General features: G+C 34.2%; 1 protein-coding gene across 1 annotated transcript in view; it reads right to left on the reverse strand.

Annotated features, from left to right (window-relative positions):
- Window positions 1-23,102, reverse strand: part of LOC141389530 (uncharacterized) — a 1,388,168-nt gene that overhangs the window by 418,442 nt on the left and 946,624 nt on the right. Inside the window, exon 5 of the mRNA XM_073961143.1 lies at window positions 50-117. Coding sequence (XP_073817244.1) covers window positions 112-117 — 6 coding nt within the window. The 3' untranslated portion in view covers window positions 50-111. The remainder of the gene's footprint in view (window positions 1-49; window positions 118-23,102) is intronic.

The raw sequence follows: 23,102 nt of genomic DNA on the forward strand, positions 1-23,102 counted from the left end.
AAACTCTCTTTCAAATCTCTTACTCTGACTATCTCATTTCACTGCTTACCTCAAAATCTTTCTCTCAGCTCTTTTCTTTCACCTTCTCTTTCATAACTGATCCATAGCCGCTCAAACCTAAAACACACAAAGACAAAAAAGAAAACACTTCTTAATGAAAGTTGTAACAATATTTGTTTTAAAATAGTTGTAATAATTTATTAATTATTATTTATTTGTGTAATAGTTTATAGTTCTACAAAGAAAACAACCACAAAACACACACACATGCATATTATTTATTGAACAATAGAAATATCATAACATAAGTTATCAATTTGTCATAAAATTGCATTTCATTTTAATATGAAAAAAATCATTAAAAAAATCACAAAAAACGAATAAAGTAATTTATTGTAAAAAACATTTTTCAAAGCATTTTTATTGAACGTAAAATAAGAATAATAGTCAAATATTGAAAAAACTGTCATACGTATTTTTCTCAGAATATTTAAGGGAGAAATATATCAATGTACACAATAGAAACTCCAAAGAGGAGCAACATTTGTTACTTCCACACAGCAGGAGCCTGGGCGTGAAAGCCCACTATACACTGAAAGGATCAGTGATTAGTTAAAGGAATATGGCCGCCAACTGAAGTCCAGAGGATAGGAATCTCTTGCTAGATTGACAGTAATCTCATCTGTAATTCTACATCAGTAATTCTATTGAAACCACTTTAAAAACCTTTTCAAACTAAATTTATTATAACAGTGTAACATTGAATATTAGAGTAACTCCCGCTATTTCGCAATCTTTCATAATCCGTCAAGTTAACCCACAAAATTTCTCCAATACCAAAAATTTGACACTTTATCCAGTTATTTCTGGAATTTTCCACACAGCAATAACACAAAAATATCTCTGTATGGTTTCGAAAGTGCATTACACAATAAAAAGGCCATGAATATTTCATCAATAAAAATTAACATTCAAAACCATTTTTTTACATAATACCCAAAAACTTCAAAACAGAAAAAAATTCAAACAAAACAAAACCTTTGCCAATCATTGTTTAAAATTAACAACAAACACCACAAAAAAACATTTCACTTCCAACTAAAGTCAATTCATTAATAATTTCATAAGGCATAAATACCTTTCGTTTCAATACCAATTAACGGAAAAATACTTAATGAACAACACACACACAGACACAAATGAATCTCAATTTCTTTCTCGTTTGACTCCTCACTGTCCTCAAAGTGAAACTAAATTCATTCATTCAAACATTTTTTCGAGACATTACTGTCCATCAATGCTTGTTTTTCGGATGATGGTGATGATGACGATAATGATGATGTCGGCTATTAATGACAAAAACATAACGTTGACAGTGAAAGTAGTTTCTCACCTGAATTTTTGTGCATAAGTCAAGACCCCCACGGTCATAGAGGTTGATGGTCTTAAAAAGTCTTCATCATATCCATTCACTTACTTACTCTTCTTTGTAAACGACAGCTGACAAAATTTGTTTTTTTTTTTTAATAATAATTGAAACTACTGGTGGGGGTACGAACGGATGGATGTTGATGATTAAATAAAAGCCAATGGTTAGCTGTCACTTCGTAGCATTTTTTTGGACGGTGTTAGTGGATAATGAATAAAATTGGATTTTGTATATTTTTTCACAAACAATAAAATCATGTCTGTTAGAAGAAAGTTGTATTTACTTACGGCATAATGGAAACTCGAACAGTGGCTCAATATTGGCACATTAAATCAGCCAGCTTTGCCAACAGAGAAAAAATTTAAACAACAATTTTGCGAGCACATCTACGATTTTTATACCCTCAGCATTTATGCTAACGAGGGTATATACACTTTCATACGGGAAAAATGTGCCTCATCGAAATAACGGTTTTAGACCACAAGTATGTTTGGACGAAATGTGTTTCAGACAATTTGGCGTCGATCTAGCAATGTTCGTACGTCTGTCTGTCTGGCTGGTGCGCACCATAACTCTCGAACGGATGAACCGATTTGATCCAAAATTTGGTTTTCGCAATATTTTGTCCAAACTTAGTTTAAGTTCGAAGACATCGCGATATTTCTACCAGACTTAAATGAGGTTCCAATATGGACTCAATCGGTTCACTCTTTCGGGTACCTCCCACACACAATTTCGGAAAAGTTCAGTTTAGGACCAGTTCTCAAATCGCTTTGATTTTTGTTGTAACAACTTGTGTTCACTGTCCTCCATACGACGGTGCAAGTTTCATCAGGGGCAAGTCCATACTTCCTGAGAAAATAGCCTGAAAGTTGGAAATAAACCCCTATGACACGGTGTGTAGTGGTTGAAGCGCAAGATAACTCTCGAAAGATCAACCGGTTCGTTCTTAAATTTGGCTTTCGTAATATTTTGTCCAAGCATAGTTTAAGGTCGAAGATAAGCCACATCGGTGTACTCCATCACGTACCTCTCCCACAAAAGATCAAAAATGTTCGCAAAAATTGTGTGCACGATAACTCTTGAAGGCAGTGACCGATTTTGTCCATACTTTACATATCCTAATATATTTACCAGATATAGATCGAATTCGAATATGGACTATATTTTTCCACTCCTTCGGGTACCTCCCACACCAAATTTCGGATAAGTTCACTTTAAGACCTGCTCACGAATCACTTTGATTTTGGTTGGAGCAACTTGCATTCGCTGCTTCAATCACGACGGTAAAAGTTTTTGTAAGGACAAGTCCATACTTCTTGAGGAAACAGCCCGAAAGGTGTAAAAAAGCTTTATGGCACAACATGTAGTAGCAGGAGAGCACGATAACTCTCGAACTGGTCAACTGATTTGGTCCAAAATTAGGCCTTCGTCTATATATCGGGCAATACTGGTCCACAACATCCGGTAATTCTCCCCAATAATTAAAAATGTCAATAAAATGGTATGCATGATATTGAATGGGGCAACGTATTTGGTAAAAACTTTGGATCACCTAATATTTTGTCAAAAATTAGTTCAACATCTAAAATGGCCCATATCGATCGTCCGATATGCTTCAAAATTCGGAAAATACCCTAAATACATTCGATTCGGCAAAGCCGACTGATACTTTTTTATTTGTTGGTATATATGTTAAGGAAAGAATGTTGGTTTCTAATCCGTTCGCATTCATAAAATTGGCCGATGCCCGCAAAAGTTATATAGGTTTTTATTCTCATATAAAGAAACAAATTAAAAATGTCATATTTTTTTTTTATGGGAATATGTATACATAAATCGTTAACACCATTCCATATCACGGTGCTCTTGAAACAAATGTAAGTGGAAGGTGCTTACACCTGAGAAGTTTTTGCGGATTCTGAAACTGCAATGTTCATAGATGAGAAAAATCAAAAAACTAAAAAAATCGCCGGGGCGCTTTTTAAATAAATCGCGATTCAAGTTGACATTTTTAGGGGTTGTTTAGGTTTTCACGATTTTGCTTAGAAACCGCAAGTCCTATCAAAATGAGACTGAAGAAAATGTTGTAGCTATGAAAATTCTCTACAAGATAGGCAGCTACGGCATTTTCGTATGTTTCACCATTTTTGAGATATTGAAGTTCAAATTTGGGCAATGCACTGACTGTATCGCCCCATTATAAAACAATGTCTTGAAGGGTGCGCCTTAACTAACTTTTAATGAAAACCGCTTACACAGGGGAAGTTTTTGTGAATTCTGAAACAGCAATGTTCATAGATGAGAAAAATCCAAAAACAAGGGATTTGTAAATCGCGGTCAAAATTCACATTTTTTGGTGTTTTTTAGTTTTCACGATTTTTCTTGGAAACCGCAAGTCCAATCGGAATGGAGCTAAAGAAAATGTTGTAGCTGTAAAAATTCTCTACAGGATTGACGTTTATGATTTGTTCTCAGGCTGTACCATTTTTGAGAAAAAGAAACTCAGTTTACATTTTTAAGTTTTTTTGTTAGGGTTTCGCGATTTTGCTTGAATACGACAAGTCTTATCGGCATGGGACCTGAGAAAATCTTATAGCTATGAAAATTCTCTACAAGACTGGCTTATGTAATTTTTCCTAGGTTGTACCATTTTTTTAGATATATAAGTTTAATTTGGGAAATTGCTGTCATGAAATTGTTTTATAAGGAGACGATACAGAATTGAATTGAATTTGAATTGTCCCAATTTCAACTTCTATATCTCAAAAGTTGTAAAACCTACGAAAATATCATTAAGGTCAATCTTGTAGAGAATTTTGATAGCTACAACATTGTCATTATTCCCATTTTGATAGGAAGTGCGGTTTCCAAGCAAAATCGCAAAAACCTAAACAACCCCTAAAAATATCAACTTGAATCGCGATTAATTTAAAAAGCGCTCCGGCGATTTTTTTAGTTTTTGGATTTTTCTCATCTATGAACATTGTAGTTTCAGAATCAGCAAAAACTTCCCAGGTGTAAGCACCTTCCATTTAAATTTGATTCAAGAGCACCGTGATATCTATTCGTAGATAATTAAGTATTTACTACATTCTTTTTTTTGCGGAAAATCAACAAATAATAAAACAAGTCGACTTTGCCGACAGAGATATATATGTATACCCTCAGCCCATGTGAATTGAAAACTTTTTTGGACATTTGAACTTGCCGACAAAAATGTGGATTAGGATTAAAGTTCAAAAGTGTCGCGGAGGAGGTACTTAAAGGAACGGACCGACATAGTCCATTACACTATACAACACTGAAAATGCAAACAACTTCTAGTATGCATTTTTTGAAAGTACATATTTAGACTACAAAAACTCTAGTAGGGTTTTGTCCTATGAGATCCAGTTCGGATTTTATGGCCTCATATAAACCGGCCTAAATCTACACTTTTTTGCATTTATCAGTCTTTTATCTCAGAAACGAATAGGAATTTGGCCTTGCTGTCTTTAGCAATATTGTAGCCCTAAACTAGTTGAACTTATCTTTTGGAAAAAAACACCTAAGAAAAACTCCATCTAGGGCATCAAAATCTATCAAATATAGAAAATTTTACATAATAGCTGAAATTCTGGTCAGTATCGGCTAAACTATTGGGAGTTGAACCAAGTAACCTTTTGCAAAAATCTTCCAAATAAAGTTCTCAACAATTCGGTAGAACATTCTATCTATCATTCTATCTATCTATCATATCTTTCCCCGATTTTGCTATAAATCGCTCAATTTTTGATTAATGTGGACAAAAATAGAAGGCGTTGACCTAGGTTGATAAATTTTTGCACAAGTACTTATGAGGGCACAGGAATTAAAAATATCAACTTTGGTCCATATCGGTTCAGATTTGGATATAGCCCCCATATATATCTTTCCCCGATTTTGCTATAACTCGGTCAATTTTAATCGAATAGCCTTCAAATTTAATATGTGATATTTTCCTAGGCTCCTGAGTAGTTTCACCGATTTTCGAAAAAATCGGTTCAGGTTTGATTATAGCTCCTATATATATCATTCCCCGATTTTGGTATAAATCGCTCAATTTCTGATGAATAGTCTTCAAATTTAACATGGGACATTTCCCCAGGACCCTGTTCAGTTTTACCGATTTTGATTTGATTTCGCAAGAGGTTTGGATATAGCCTCCTTCAAATTTAACATGGGATGTTTTCTTAGGCCTGTGCCCTCATAAGTACTTTTGCAGACATTCATCAACCCAGGTCAACGGTAAAACTGAACAGCATCCTGAGGAATCCCATGTTAAATTTTAAGGCTATTCATCAAAAAACTATATATAGGTGCTATATCTAAATCTGAACCGATTGTTGTAAAAATCGGTGTAGCTACTCTGGGGCCTAAGAAAATAACACATACTAAATTTGAAGGATATTCGATCAAAATTGAACGAGTTGTAGCAAAATCGGGAAGAGATATACATACATATATGGGGACTATATAAAATCTGAACCGATATATTTCAGAAGGTTGCAGGGTTGGGCAGAATGTTTTTACTCATTTTGACTTGGAAGAGATGTCCAATTAACGGAAAATGGGAGTCAAGGTGGCAATAGGTGGCAATCAAAAGATCTGCTCTACTAAATAATAAGAATTTTGATTTTTTTTATATCAAATTTAAATTTTGAATTCTTTATAACGGTACATTGTCCATGTGTAGTTAATGTCAATTTTTTGTACTAAAATCTTATATCTATAGCCCACTCATCAAATCCCCATCCAAAACTTTTAGTATTATCAACAAATTTTTCAGAAAACTTTATTTTAAATGTTGTCTAATTTTCATATGATTATCGCCTTAGATTACCTGGGAAATATTTTTCATATTTGAAGAGTTATAACTTCATTATGGATGCACATATCGACAAAATTCTTTCCGATTCCTTGTATCGGATGTGTTTACTGTAAGAAAAAAACATAAACATATGTAAAAGTTAACATCACATTTTTTGATTTTGGTCCACGCGGCAACACTGTGCATCGTGCATACCATTTTAGTGACATTTTTAAATATTAGGGGAAGTGCCGGAAGCTGTGGACCGGTATTGCCCACCTTCAAACTGAAACTGAGGTTTGGAAAAAATATGACGAAGGCCAAATTTTGGACCAAATCGGTTTATCAGTTCGAGAGTTATCGCGCTCTCTCTCTCAAAGGAGTTTTTACATCTTTCGGGCTATTTTCTCAAGAAGTATGATTTTGGTTCAACCAAAATCAAAGTTTTATTTAATTGAATTAATATAGCTTATCATGACCTAAGGAGTTTTGTATTGAAAAAGTGATATCTAGCGAAGTCCACACACATCCAACCAATATGCTACGATCGTTTCGCTGGTGGTTTAAGCCAGCTCATCAGTCATATTAAGATGTTGTGCTAGACAAAGGCTGAGTATGAAAACTTGTATATATACTAAACATATTGCAAATTTGAAGTTGTGAAGTATTTTTGAAGCCTTTTTACTATCAAGTCCGCCGAGTTTCCCTGGTCTTCCTAGTATCCTTTTTCAATAAACACACATATACAACCGAAGACTTTTTTCTTCATGAATTGTAATGCCTTCCAGTTCAGACGTTTGATAGATTGGCAGTGGCTTAGAACGCTAAGGCCTCGACTACATTGCCTGTTTGTTGGAGAGGACGGGGCAGCCGGGCTCATGCTATGACTTTTTATGTAATTGTTGTCTTATTAGGACGAAGGTAAAAGTGATTCGAGAGCAAGTCCTTTCGGCCTCGAACTTTTTTCCTCGCATTAGTAGTTACTTTAAAAACATAGAATTAAAGTATAAGTCAAAACTAAGACATAACATATATTTGTGGGCGTTACCCCACCTATTTCGGAAGATACAGTACATTTAATCTAAAATTTATTTGCTCATTATTTTGTGCAATTATGTAAATATAAATGTTATAATCGTTTAGAAGTATACCTCTGACCATACTTTTGAAGAATCAAAACTAAAGTCTAACATAAAGCTCATACATTTTGATTTAGAAACGATTTAAATAATTTGGACTGTACACATCGATTTTTGACATGCCGTGATTTTCCAGACTTCACACTGAATGATGCATCGTAGTTCTGTTGATCGGGATACAACTGGCACTTTTTTATAATTTTTGCATTCTTAGGACTACAATTAGCCAAAGCAATGTGTTCTTTGAGGAAAAAATTCCGTTAGTTTTAAATAAAACGACGTTAAAATCGAAGTTGCTTATAAGCAACGTTGGTGCCGAAAGGGATATTAGGATGTGTAAAGTATGGACCAAATCGGTCAATCCCTTCAAGAGTTATCGTGCGAACAGTTTTTTCGAACATTTTTGAACTTGAAGGAGTGCACCAATATGGCTTATTTTAGACAAAATATTACGAAGGCCGAATTTTGGACCGAACCGGCATATCCGTCTAAAACCATTATTTCGATGAGGCACATTTTGCCACATAATGCTGAGGGTATAATAATAGCTGCAATAAGGCATTTAAAGTTTAAAGAGGTAACGTAATATTTCGGATTCTGAACGGCTAGAAAACATCGATGTCTCATTGGTATTAAACCCTGTTTACCAGAAAGTGAGATTCTTTCATTGGCACATTTCACTTCTTCTGGGAATGAGCCTTGAAATTTCGAAAGGAAATTAATTGTTCCATTTTACTTCAATACTCGTACAACCCGGGGTAGGGGGTACAAAATCTTCGGTCCGGCCGAACTTAACGTCGTTCGTACTTGTTTAGTTTTGTTTCGTATGTAGGGATAAAAATTGAAAACAAGTGCCACTAAGCTGATAGCCACTGTATATGTGAAGTCAGTTCATTGCCTAGTTCACATAATATTATATGTACATATAATGGTGTTAATTATCATTATTATTGTTGTTTTTGCTGTTTTTTTTTCGTGTTACTCGACATCACCACTCAAGTAGACGTTATTGCTTTTTGCACTGGCACATCATTCATTCATTTATTATTAATTCAAAGTTTTCATTTACTTTTGCCCATCAGTCGCATGGTTTTCAAAAATTTCTTTTGATTATGAGGAAATATAAAAAAAGGTAGAATATATAAAGTAGCTAAGTACATTAGCATGTTAAAGTAGGCAACGTAATTTATATTAAGTGAAAGGTCTTCATTAATTTTTAATAATAAATTGCTGTTCATATTTTAAATTTCGATAAATTGATTTTTTTATAAAAATTTTGATTTTGTAATTCTGTAGGCCTTAATTTTGCCAATTTCTTTTGATTAGGTTATGTTGCTCATTAAAATAGTGATTAATTTTTTAGAATCAATTAAAATGAAAAATTAGTTAGATAAAAATGTGTACATGTAGAGTAATTGTTGTAGGCATACTTTGAGAATGTACACATCTACTATCTTCTAAATGTGAATAGCTCTTCACTTTCTATAATTACCAAAACTGTGTTTTGATTTTGTTGAGAATTATAGTTTATGTATTTCGTTATTCAAAACAGCGATATTTACTGCATGAAAATTTTCAAAATACTTACTTAAGTGGTTCTATACAGAAAGTGTGTTTCATAGGCCGAACTATTAATAATGTTTTCTACATGTCTTGCCTCACTTTGACTAGGTAATATGCATTGTCTTGGCATTCGTTATGTGGTATCTTCGTCGCCGCCATTTGTTAATTCCAAGAACGTTATAAAATGTTCGAAATGCTATGTGCGAAATATTGTCCTGATAAGGAAAATGCGATTTTTTGTCGGCAAATTTCAAAGAGGGCTACAAAATCCGTAATCCGCAGATTTGATATTGTCAATAGATGGACATTTCAATTCACACAGGCTGAGGGTATATCTCTGTCGGCAACGTCGACTGATACTTTTTTACTTGTTATTGCTGTTTTTATACCCTCCACCATAGTATGGAGGGTATATTAAGTTTGTTTTTCCGTTTGTAACGCATTGAAATACTCATTTGCGACCCTATAAAGTATATATATTCTTGATCAGGGCAAAATTCTGAGTCGATCTGTGCACGTCCGTCCGTCCGTCCGTCCGTCCGTCTGTGGTAATCACTCTAGCATCCACAAAAATGGAGATAGAACGCTGAAATTTTGGGAAAATGCGTCTTTTGTTTGCAGGCAGGTCAAGTTCGATGATGGGCTATATCGGTCCACGTTTTGGTATAGCCCCCATATAACGGTACCCCCGATTTACGGTATTTTGACGTTTTTAGCTACATTTTCAGACCGATGTAGCTATAATTTGACATTTAGGGTTCTTAAGTGTCAATAAACTTACAACTTAAACTTAAACTTCTTAAGTGTAACTAAATTTATATAACAAAAGTTGTGGACCTAGGTCCACGTGTTGGTATAGCCCCCATATAACGGTACCCCCGATTTACGACATTTTGACGTTTTTATCTACATTTTCAGACCGATTTAGCTATCAATTGACATTTAGGGTTCTTAAATGTCAATAAACTTATATAACTAGTGGACATAGGTCCATGTTTTGGAATAGCCCCCATATAACGTTACCGCCCGATTTCAGGTATTTTGAGAATTTTACCAACAAGTTATCTGTAATTTGACATTTGAAGTTCTTAGTGGTCACAACACCTCTCCATCAAAAATTGTCAACATAGGTCCATGTTCGGATATAGCTCCCATGTAACGGTACCTCCCAATTTTCAGTAAGTTGGCAATTTTAGCTAAAATTTTTAACCGAACTAATTGTAATTTGACATTTGAAGGTTGTAGTGGTCACCACACATCTGCATCAACAATTTTCAACATAGCCCCAATATAACGATACTTCCCGATCTTCGGTACTTTGAGGATTTTAATTAAATGTTTAACCGAACGTAGGTCCATGTTTTGGTATAGCCCCAAACAAACCTCCCGATTTTCCGTACCTTAGCTTTATTTTTTAGACGAACTTTCTGTAATTTGAAATTTAAAAGCCAACAAAAATTGTTCATTTAAGTTCATATTTTCGTATAGCCCACATACCCCGGAACTAGCTGTTAATGACATTTGAAGTTCCCAGGTTATGTACCGATTTTCTGTATTTTGAGGATTCTAGCTACAATTTTTAACCGAATTAGGAGTTATTTGACATTAAAGGCTCCCATCAAAAACTGTCAACATAGGTCCATGTTTTATTATAACCCCTATATAACGGTACCTCCCAATTTCTAGCCCAACAGAAATTGTCAACATACATAGTTAGATATAGGCACCATAAAAAAGGGCCTCCCGAATGAAGCATTTTATGTACACTATCTGACATTTTAACGTACCCACTTAAAGTTGGGGACAGGAATGAAAACTAATTATTCCATTTTAGTTCAGAATATTTTATGGTGGAGGGTATGAAAAGTTCGGCCTGGCCGAACTTAACGCTTTTTTACTTGTTTTATTCTCAGAACTTCAATTAACCAAACCAATGCGAGTTTCGACGAGAAAATGCCGTCAGTTTCAAATTAAACCATGCTAAAAATCGAAGTTGCTTATAAGCAACGTTGTGTCCGAAAGGGTTAATTTCACAGAAATCATAGTTCAGTCAAAATAGACATTGAAATAGCAAAAATTCTTACAAATCCCATGTGTGCAAAAACAGTTATTCGTGGTCAAAGGTCAACATTTAGGGATTTTTTAGGTTTTCGGATTTGTTTCTTGAAAAAAGTCGGTCTAATCAAAAAGTGACTAGAGCAAATATTGTTGACAGAAAAAAATCTTTACAAGTTAGGCCTTTATTATACTTCCTTATATTTTAACTGGATTATTGGATTAAGTATGCAATTTACAAATAAAACCACACCTTGTTAAACTAAAATCCACTTTACAAAGCATTTATAATATCTGTGGTCATGTATGGTTCCGAAGCATGGGTATTTGTATAAGCAGATAAGACAGTACTTTGTGTGTTTGAGAGAAAAATTCTTCAAAAGACCTATGTAGCTTGACGTTGAATATCGACATCGCGCAGTGTTTCAGAAATCGATTTTCCTGACCAAAACTTAAATTTGTTTTAGTCACCGTTTGTAAATTTCTATATTGGATTCGATAGTAATCATATTGAAACTAATGAAACTAAAAAACTAGGTCAAGTGTGCATCTAATAACGCCAATTTCCCCCTATTTTGGAAAATACGTAATTTTTACAAATTTCTGATGAAAGAATTAGCTACTTAAACAACCAAAATTCTTTTCTAAAAAAAATATGTATTTAGGGGTTTTTGTTATTTTTACGTTCCGAACGGATGCGGATTAAAGCGAACACGTGTTGAACTTCTGTAGAGGAGGTACCTGAAGAAATGACCGACAGTCCATCTTAAAAGTGGATCTTATTTTGGAAGTCATTCCATTCGATAGTTATCGTGCTAAACAGCCATTTGATTTTTTTTTTGGATTTGCTTCTCTCTGTCACTCACAGTGTACGTAAACAAAAACAAAAGATTTTTTTTTATTTTGCCTTATTAAGGCGAAGAATGTTTTGTATAGTTCTACCTTTTTTGGATCTAAACATATTATTGGTTTGCAACAGTCCTTATCCAGCAAAAAAAGTCCTCCCAAAATAATGGGTTTTTATAGTCCTTTTTGGTAATCGTAACTACTTACAAAACCCCCTACTAACCCATTATTTTAACAAGGGCATGTCGCACTGAATAACTAGATATTCTATGACCAATATAACCACTAGAATAGCTAGTTTTTCATGGCCACTGGAAGTTAAAAAATAAGCTATGGGCCATTATTACATGTGTTCTTTTACTATCTGATGGATTTAAAATGCAAAGCAAACTAATTTGGAGGCATTAAAAATTTCCCACACTGTTTGAGATATTTATAAATACAAAGTGGGTGTCGGTAGATTGATTTCAGAAGAATAAAAAAATGGAAATTTCTTTTAACCCTGCTACTATGTTAGAAAAAAAAATCACATACGTTATGTTGGGGTCATTTGATGACGCATTTATTGAAAAAATTATATAGTATACATTTTTAAAAGGGTTTTAAGGTGTGCGGGCACTTCGCCAAGAACGAAGTAATTATACAAATATTAACTTTGAAAAATATTGGGAATTGAATCAAGAAATCAAAACCGCAACCCGTTCCGCAAAACATGCACAAATAAACAAGGAATGCCAGGAAATTGAAAGATTACAACTTCTTCACGACGATTTCAATCTCCACAAAAAATGAAAGAGGCATCCGGTATTTACACAAAAAGAACGTCAACATTTATTTGCGATGATAGCCCACTACGAACGTCAGGATAAGAAAAAAGTATGGGAACTATATATCAGAACTTTATTCGCAGACGAAAGTCGAACTCAGCTCCTAAACAATACTCACCAAATCGGCTTTCCAGAAGTACTAATCAATGAGGAAGAATTAGAATCGATAATAAAATCTATGAAAGACAAAAAGACACCGGCCCCCGATGACATACCTGTCGAAATACTCAAACTAATAGAAGGCAACAATAAACAACTGTTATAGAAGTTGTTTAACCAAATTTATATTACAGGGAAATATCCGCAAGATTGGCTCCAATCAACCCAAGAAAAATAATGCGAAGGCGTGTGGTGACTTCAGATTAATTAGTTTAATGAGTCATGTCCTAAAAATATTTCTAAAAATAATAGAAGAATATACCCACTATGTGAGGCACATATGGGCCAGACGCAATTTGGATTCAATGAAGGCATGGGAACTCGTGAAGCATTACTTGAACTGAACGTATTAATACAAAAATGGCGCGAAGTTAAAAAGGACGCATTTCTTTGCTTCGTGGATTATGAGAAGGCGTTTGATACGGTGAAGCATGACAAACTGATTAATGTCTTGACTTCTATTGGGCTGGACGAATGGGATATAAGATGCATCAAAAATTTATATTGAAATCAGTTATCAAATATTAAAGTGGATGATGAGACAACTGACAATGTTCAAATTTCAAAGGGAGCAAGACAAGGATGCGTTCTGTCTCCCCTTTTATTCAATATATATTCAGAACAAATATTTGCAGAATCCATAGCTAAAAAGAACATTGGTATTGCTGTAAACAACCAACACGCTTATTAATAACATTCGTTACGCCGACGATACAACATTATTAGCAAGTAGTTTTGAGGGGCTACAACGATTATTGGATGCACTCACGAAAACAAGTGAGGTATATGGACTACGTATTAACATAAAAAAGACCAAATTTATGATTGTAAGCAGAAAGAATGTGGAAACAAATGTACCTATGTTAATAAATAATACGGAAATAGAAAGAGTAAAAACATTTAAATACCTTGGTGTCCAGATTAACGATGAGTGGGATATATCCAAAGAAATAAAGTGCAGAATTGAAATGGCACGAAATTCATTTTTTAAATACAAAAAAACGCTTACCAGTCACGATATAAGCTTACCAACAAAAATGCGTTTTGTTAAATGTTACATATGGGCAATACTACTATATTCAGCCGAAAACTGGACCATAAAGGCAAAAAAGAATAAATTCGCTTGAAATGTGGATATATCGTCGCATTTTAAAAATTCGCTGGACAGATCGTGTCTCAAATGAGGAAGTGCTTAGACGCATGAATGCCAAACTTGAAGTTACGCGTACGAAAAAGACCAGAAAAACATCCTATTTGGGTCATTAAATGATAAATGAAAAATATAAGCTTCTCAAAACCATTATTCAAACTAATATCGAAGGAAAAAGACCCAGAGGAAGGAAAGAAACAACATGGATAAATAACATTAAAGAATGGACGGGTCTGCAAGAAGAACGAAGTCTTCTGAATGCCGCCAGAAACCGAAGCCTTTTGATAATTGAATAAAACATGTCATTTAATTGTATAATAATATATACAATTAGTTAAGTTAAATGTGGTAACACTAAATTGTAATTGTATGATTGCTAACGTCCGAATACGGATAGGCAAATAAAGAAGAAGAAGAAGGCGTGGGATAATAGCTTGAAGTGTTTGTTAAATTTGTTGTCTGATCTCTAATAAATTCAATAAATAACTAGAAATTTACATAAATTCGATGTCAATAATATCTGCAAAAAATCTGTCACTGAACTGAAAGCATTAAGATTCGTTGTTATTGAATGTAAAAATTACAACAATATATGTAAATTTTTTGTATTCTTTATTAATTTGTTGTTTTGTTGGCATCTAAAACAAGAATAATATGTAAGAAAAATGCTAAAAAAATAAAATTAAATTTTGACTTGCCACATTATATACGCACGGGGTCATAAAATGACCCTAACATGTTATGTGTACACACATGCAATAAATAGACTTCTAAGCACAAAATATTGATGAAACTAATTGATTTCAGTATATCTCAAAAATTCATGCACTGAGTAGTAAGGACTTTTTATTATATCCCTCCGGTAAGACATACGGTGATGATAATAGCAGGGTTAAATAAATAGCTAGATTGGCGAACTTATGCTTGTTTAAGTATAAGTAGTCGAGTGAAATTTGGACGTGAAATATTTTAGGGATTTTATAAAATGCCGTTAAATGTCAAACGAATTGGATAATTGCAGCCAACATTTGTTGAAAAATCTTACTGAGATGTTGATCTAACAAAATAAAAAACACACATACAATTCACAGTTCAAATTAGTAGTTACAAATTTTTGAAATTTTGAAGTTGCAACGTTGGGCCATTGTGGTAATAAATTGGTTATATTAGTGGAAGTCGAAATTCTGGTTAGTGGTACTCAATGAAATACAAAGAGTAATTGGGACATTCGGGGTTGTGAAAAATTTTGTATTTATATTGTTATTCGAAGATTGGACTTGAACCAAGAGGAGGATGACACAGTTTTTGGTGAATGTACATATTACATGTTAGGAATTTGTATGATATCAAGCGAATATCTGTTCAAATATCGATGATGATAATTTTATGTATTGGATGAAGGTTAATATTATCAAGTTTAGAGTCTGCATACAAAATAGAAAATATTTTCAAACGCTTCTACTCTGAAAAATCTCAATATGAGCATTTCAGGTTATACTAACACTATCATATACGTCAAAATTGGCTAATTTGTGATAAATATAGACCAATTTTCCATTAAATTTTCTTCTGGAATTAAACAAACTCAACAGACTATGTTTTTTCAAATCATGAATAATGAAAAATATAACGATAATAAAAAGACTTAAGAAACAAACTTTGTTAATTGTTATAACCACAATGGCCCGATGTTGCTCACAGGCAACATCTGGTACCTCCCTAAGCAACGAATTGATAAGAATTTTTGGCATAAAGGACTTATTTTTGCGACTACTAATCATAATTAATATGAAAAATATTTTTATCTCTACGGAAAAAAAATTCGGGGTTCAAAGGGTTAACTTTAAGTTAAGCGGAACACTATAAATCTGTTCGGTAAATTTAAACTATAAAAAAGAAGACTCATAATAATGGGGGGTATAAGTTAAAACATTATTTTTTCTATTATTAGAACAGTTGAGGTGGAATTTGTTTTCAATTTCAACAAACTTTATATTTTTTATTTTATTTTTTTCGCCCTCTCTCCGATTTTAACACACGAACTTCTGCTTTGTAGCCGAACACACTACACACTCGGCCACGCGTACGAACATTAAGGGCAACTGCAACTGTTCTTTGTTTTTTTTTTAAAGAAGTACCCGACCGGCGGTGAGCGTTGAACACACAACCATCGGATTTGTAGTCGGACACACAACCTCTGTGCCACCGTACTCATTACTTAGTAATGAGTAATACAAGAAAAAAAGTATCAGTCGGCTTTGCCGACAGAGATATACCCTCAGCCTGTGTATATTCAAACAATTTTTCCCCAAAAAAACGTATGTGTTTAGGGCGTTTGAACCGACAAAAATTTTGATTAGGATTAAAGATCAAAAGTTGTGCGGAGGAGATACTAAAAGAGATGGATCGACATTGACCATTATGGAAGTGGATCTCCAACCACTACATATGGTGCCTATGGGGTTTTTACACCCTTCGGGCTGTTTTCTCAAGAAGTATGGACTTGCCCCTGAAAAAAAAACGTTTACCATCGTAATTGAGGCAGCGAATGCAAGTTGCTTTAACAAAAATAAAAGTGATTCGATATCAGGTCTTAAAGTGAACTTATCCGAAATTTTGAGTGGGAGGTACCGGATGGAGTAGACAAATATAGTCCATATTTGAACCTGATCTATATCAGGAAGATATATTAGGATGTGTAAAGTATGGATCAATTCGGCCACTCCCTTCAAGAGTACGAACAATTTGTCCGAAAATTTTTGAACTGAAGGAGTGGACCGATATGGCTTATCTTCGAACTTAAACTATGTTTGGACAAAATATTACTAAGGCTAAATGTTGGACGGAATCGGCAGATCCGTTCTAGAGTTATCTTGCGCTCCAACCACCTCACACGGTGTCATAGGGGTTTTTTGTAACTTTCATGCTATTTTCTCAGGAAGTATGGACTTGCCCCTAATGAAACTTGTACCGTCGTATTGGGGGCAGTGAATACAAGTTGGTAAAACAAAAATCAAAGCGATTCGAGAGATGCCCCTTAACTGAACTTTTCCGAAATTTTGTGTGGGAGGTACCCGAATGAGTGGACGGATTGAGTCCATATTGGAACCTTATCTAAGTCTGGTATACTTTTCAGGATGTGCAAAGTATGGACCAAATCGGTTACTCAATTCAAGAGTTATCGTGCGCACAAATTTTCCGAACATATTCGAACTTTTGTGTGGGAGGTACCGGAAGGAGTGGACCGATGTAGCTCATCTTCGAACTTAAACTAAGTTTGGGCAAAATATTACGAAAGCCAAAATCATCCGTTCGAGAGTTATCGTGCGCTCCAGCCAGCAGGACAGACGGACGGACGGACATGGCTAGATCGACTCCAAATTGTCTGAAACACATTTCGTCCAAACGTATTTCTATGAGGCACATTTTTATCGTATCAAAGTGTATCAAAGTATATACCCTCTTAGACTAAAGGCTGAGGGTATAATAAGTAGTTATATTTGTATATATTACTTTGTAATGGGTTACCTAATGACTAACGGATCCACATTTTTGCTGGGTAACATAACATATGTTTGGATCCAAACATATAATATGTTAGGGACTGTTGCAAACAAATAATATGTTTGGATGTGAACATATTATTTGTTTGCAACCAAACATATAATTTTTTGATGCACTTTTTTCTCCATGTAGCCCTAGTGGACAGCCTGCTGCAAACAAATTTTCACTTGTGCCAGAAATTAATATTTGTTTGGGAAGTACTCGACGGAGTGGACCGATATAGTTCATTTTCGACCCTAATGTATGTTTGGAAGAAATATTACTATATAATATTACCTACCTATGTAATATTATCATCGTTAGATTTAAGGCTGAATGCTTATAATATATTGAAATCCAGTTGTAATACAAATTTTTATTAGAGCGCATGTATGAATGAAATTCATCTGGTTTATGATGAAAAAAAATCTAAATATATGGTAATAACCAAATTTCATTTACAATTCCATTTGAAAAAAAAATTAAAAAAATTTTTCGCGCATCGACCAATTTTGTGAACGCGAACAGATTTGAAACCAGAATTTTTTCCTTAACCTCTATACCAAAAATCGAATATATGCTCATTCGATTTTTGGTATAGAGGTTAAGGAAAAAATTCTGGTTTCAAATCTGTTCGCGTTCACAAAATTGGTCGATGCGCGCAAAAGTTCTAGCGGTTTGTATTCTCTTATAAAGACATATATTGTTAAGTGAAAGTCCTTGGCTTTCCTTTTTCACTTGCAAATAATTTCCGATCGTCAAGCTTAACTCTAAACGAGATAATTAATAAAAAATCATTAAAAATGATCTTCGCCCTTACAGGCAAAATTTCAAAAAATAAAAAACAGGCTGAGCCCGGCTGGGATTTGAACCCACGTCCTTGAAAACATATCAAAAAATGTTGTCACGGCGTGTTAGCGTTCAAAGCTAAAACTCATAACTTCAAAGGCAGCGCAAAAAAAGCATTTGTCGTGAAGAAAATACATTTCTGTGGCCAAGTATCCGCGTAAATATACAAAAACACATTTGCATTTGAAAAACGATAAGTTCTAGGACAGAGAAGCCATTACATAGTCGATACGTCCGAAGATTTGCTTTACCACCAATGAAACCAGGTAACGTAATTTGGTGACTATGTGGGTTCGAGTCCTTGGCTTTCCTTTTTCACTTGCAAATAATTTCTGATCGTCAAGCTTAACTCTAAACGAGAAAATTAATAAAAAAAATATTTGGGAGTTCTCCAACTATTTCGCTAAAATCCCATACAATAATTAATTTTTGGAAAAGCCGAAAAGTGCGTGTGATTCTCATTTATTTGAGAATACTAGACACTTAAAGAGTTCGGGTTTTCTCTAAAAAAGGCATCATTTCAAAACGCTGAAAAGCTAATTGATAATTCCCTTCGCCGGGATGAAATCATGATATTGGTAGCGATCAATAAAATTTTGCACCACTGTCAGTTCGTTTTGAAAACATTACTCTCTGTAATATATGGTAATAAATAAAGTTAAGCCATTGGGGGAATACTCCAGCTTAAGCAAGTACTGGTAAAACTTCATAAAGAAATATGGTTTACGATTACAAAAGCTTATACCCTAGACAGACGGCAGTGTTAATTTGCATTAACTGCCTTAATTCAAATTAATTTGTGCATTATCCACATTCTTAATGCACAAAATCAAAGGAAATTTAAACTGAATTTAGGTATTTCAATATGGCAATGCTGTAAAAGAGAGGCCATATATTCATGTAGGAGAGAGAGATATTCATGCTTTGAGACACAATTTGCATTGAAAATCAATTGTCTTTTGTCAAATTTCCATGTTTAAGAAAATAAAATCAGAAATTTTCGCGTTTCTTTCAAATAAGTAGTGGTCTTTCTCGAATGGAATAGCAACTAATCGTTTTCGCGCCTTCTATCAAATCTATTTTTAAAATTTTTATTTTCACAAGCATTTCATTACCCACCATACCAATTCTATCGAAAATAATATCTTCTTCAAATGTTTCTGTAGAGTTTAGACATTTTTTTACAGTGTTTTATTTAACTTGCTTCGGTGTGTGTTTAGTTCAAATCTGGTAACTCATTTTTAACACGGTTGCAGTTGACCAATCGAACCAAAACTTTGCACACTTTTCAGATTTGGATGACAATACACGAATATGAAATCAAAACCGATATTGGTCCATTTTTACACTGTTTTACAGTGTTTTATCTAATTTGCTTTTCAAATCTGGTAACTAATTTTTCACACTGTTGCAGTTGACCAATCGAACTTAAAATTTGCACATATTTCAGATTTGGATGACAATACATGAATATGAAATCAAAACCAATATTGGTCCATTCTTACAGAGTTTTTACGGTGTATAACTTAACCCCCTTTTCAAATCTGGTAACTGATTTTTAAAACGGTTGCAGTTGACCAATCGAAGTAAAACTTTGCACACTTTTCAGATTTAGATGACAATACATGAATATGAAATCAAAACCAATATGGGTCCATTTTTTCCTGTACCTCCCATCCAGCGGTACCACTCGATTTAAGGTATTTTATCGTCATTTTAAGCCCGTATTGGCTGTTTTTTGATAACTAAGGTTTCCAATGGTGCAGAAACAGAAACCCATTAAAAATTATGGACATAGGTCCAGGTTTTGGTATAGCCCCCATATAGCGGTACCACCCGATTTCAAGTGTTTTAAGGATTTTATCTTCAGTGGTACAGAAATTTCTCCATCAAAAATTGTGACATAGGTCCAGGTGTCCAGGATGACAGTACATGAATATGAAATTAAAACAAAGTTTGGTCCATTTCACAGTGTTTTAACGGTGTTTTATTTAACTTGCGTTTCAACTCTTGTAACTCATTTTCCACACAGTTGCAGTTGACCAATCGAACTTAAACTTTGCACACTTTTTAGATTTGGATGACAATACATGAATGTGGGCCCAATTTTTCCTACAGTCCCCATATAGCGGTACCATCCGATTTCAGGTATTTTGAGGATTTTATCTTCATTTTGAGACCGAATTGGTTGTAACTTGGCATTTGGAGTCCCCAATGGTACCGAAACTTCTCCACCAAAAATTGTTGACATAGGTCCAGGTTTTGATTTAGCCCCAATATAGTGGTACCACCCGATTTCAAGTGTTTTAAGGATTTTATCTTCATTTTTACCCAGAATTGGATGTAACTTCGCATTTGGAGTCCCCAATGGTACAGAAACTTCCCCACCAGGTTTTGGTATAGCCTTTATATAACGGTACTAAACGACATCAGGCATTTTAAAGTTTTTATCTAAATTTTCGGCCTAAATTGACTGTAATTTTGTTCTAAGTGGTCAAAAAAATGTATTTACTAAAAAGTTAAAAATAAAATATAATTTAAAAAAATTAAGTTTCAGTGTTTTATTTAGAAATGCACTTAAAACTAGAAAATAATTTGTCGCTTAGCCTCAATAAATATATTTTTTCTCATGATGGAATCTCTCAAATAAAACGCTTGCATTTAAATTATAAATGGTGGCAAAATTAAACGCAAGCGTTTTATTTGAGAGATTCCATCATGAGAAAAAATATATTTATTGAGGCTAAGCGACAAATTATTTTCTAGTTTTAAGTGCATTTCTAAATAAAACACTGAAACTTAATTTTTTTAAATTATATTTTTTTAATATTAAAAAGACTCTAAAATATCGCGAATAAATTAAATTTATTTTTGCATTATCGTGGTGAAAAAGTCAATGGTTGAAAGTGTATTTGTTTCGCATATTTTGGCGAACTTTTGTAAAACTTTATGAAATGGTCTGCTGGGTACAAACAAACAACACAAACAGCTGTTTCATAAATGCAGAAACTATCGTCTGTCAGAGTAAAAAGTTAATTCAAATTAAGGAATTTTTAATGCAAATTAACTCTGCCGTCCGTCTAGGATATTAACTGGTTACTGTGATAACTTATAAGAATAGGTACTTATAGGAGTAATATTGAAATTACACTTATTCAAAAAAAAATATGAAAATTAAAAAGCGTGTTATTCGCGAATTAGTTAAAGTTCGAATTTGGATACAGCGAATCAATCTCTTTCAATATCTATGCATATTTCGATGTTTCACTCAGCGGACATTGTGTGCCGTCAGTTGCATCCCACAATGCCAACAACTTTAAAGTGGGTAAAAGTCGTGCGATATGCATACGATTTTGATGCGCATCCCCGAAATTCCGGCTTCAAAATGTCAGCATCAATTTAAGATGTATGCAGTGGATATATCGAAAAATCATACACTAGTATTGAGTATTCTGTGATTCTTTCTTTGGGCATAGGTCTATAAAATGTAAGGTTAAGCCAGAAATCGAAAGGGAACATTAAAAACTTGTTGGCTTCAACCCATTTTTCTACATTGATGCCCACACAGCTTCTACGAAAATTAATTTTAATGGTCAATATTATGGGATCCCTCCTAAAACACTTCATTTTATAAAAAGCCAATCATACTATATAGAATATGTTAACAGTTCGCGAATTCTGAATGGGTGAAACCCGGATTCATCGATTGTAAAACATTTTTGGTTTTTACCATATATCAGAAAAAATTTCTAAAATTGTCTTTTCCATTTCAAAAAAATCAAAAAAAAATTTTGATACTACATCAATGATTTTTGGTACATAAATTAAGAAAAAACAAGTAAAAAAGTATCAGTCAGCTTTGCCGACAGAGATATACCCTCAGCCTGTGTATTGAAACATTTTTTCCAAAAAAGCCCTTCGGGCTGTTTGCTCAAGATGTATGGACTTGCCCCTGAAAAAAAATTTACCATCGTAATTGAGGCAGCGAATGCAAGTTGCTTCAACAAAAATCAAAGTGATTCTATTGCAGGTCTTAAAGTGAACTTATCCGAAATTTTGGGTGGGAGGTACCGGAGGTACCGGATGGAGTGGACAAATATAGTCCATATTTGAACCTGATCTCTATCTGGTATATATATTAGGATGTGTAAAGTGTGGACCAATTCGGCCACTCCCTTCAAGAGTTACCGTACGAACAGTTTTTCCGAAAATTTTTGAACTTTTGTGGGGGAGGTACCTGAAGAAGTGGACCAATATGGCTTATCTTCGAACTTACACAATGTTTGGACAAAATATTACTAAGGGAAAATTTTGAACCCAATCGGCAGATCCGTTCGACAGTTATCATGCGCTCCAACCACCTCACACGGTCATAGGGGTTTTGTGCAACTTTCAGGCTATTTTCTCTGGAAGTATGGACTTGCCCCTGATGAAACTTGTACCGCAGTGAATACAAGTTGCTAAAACAAAAATCAAAGCGATTCGAGAGCAGGTCCTAAACTGAACTTTTCCGAAATTTGGTGCGGGAGGTACCCGATGGAGTGGACCGATTGAGGCCATATTGGAACCTTATCTAAGTCTGATAGAAATTTCACCATGTGCTAAGTATGGACCAAATCGGTTATTTCCTTCAAGAGTTATCGTGCGCACAAACTTTCCGAACATTTTCGAACTTTTGTGGGGGAGGTACCGGAAGGAGTGGACCGATGAA

This window comes from Musca autumnalis, unplaced genomic scaffold, assembly GCF_047663935.1.
Source record: "Musca autumnalis isolate F117 unplaced genomic scaffold, ASM4766393v1 scaffold_1, whole genome shotgun sequence".
NCBI classification, from domain to species: domain Eukaryota; kingdom Metazoa; phylum Arthropoda; class Insecta; order Diptera; family Muscidae; genus Musca; species Musca autumnalis.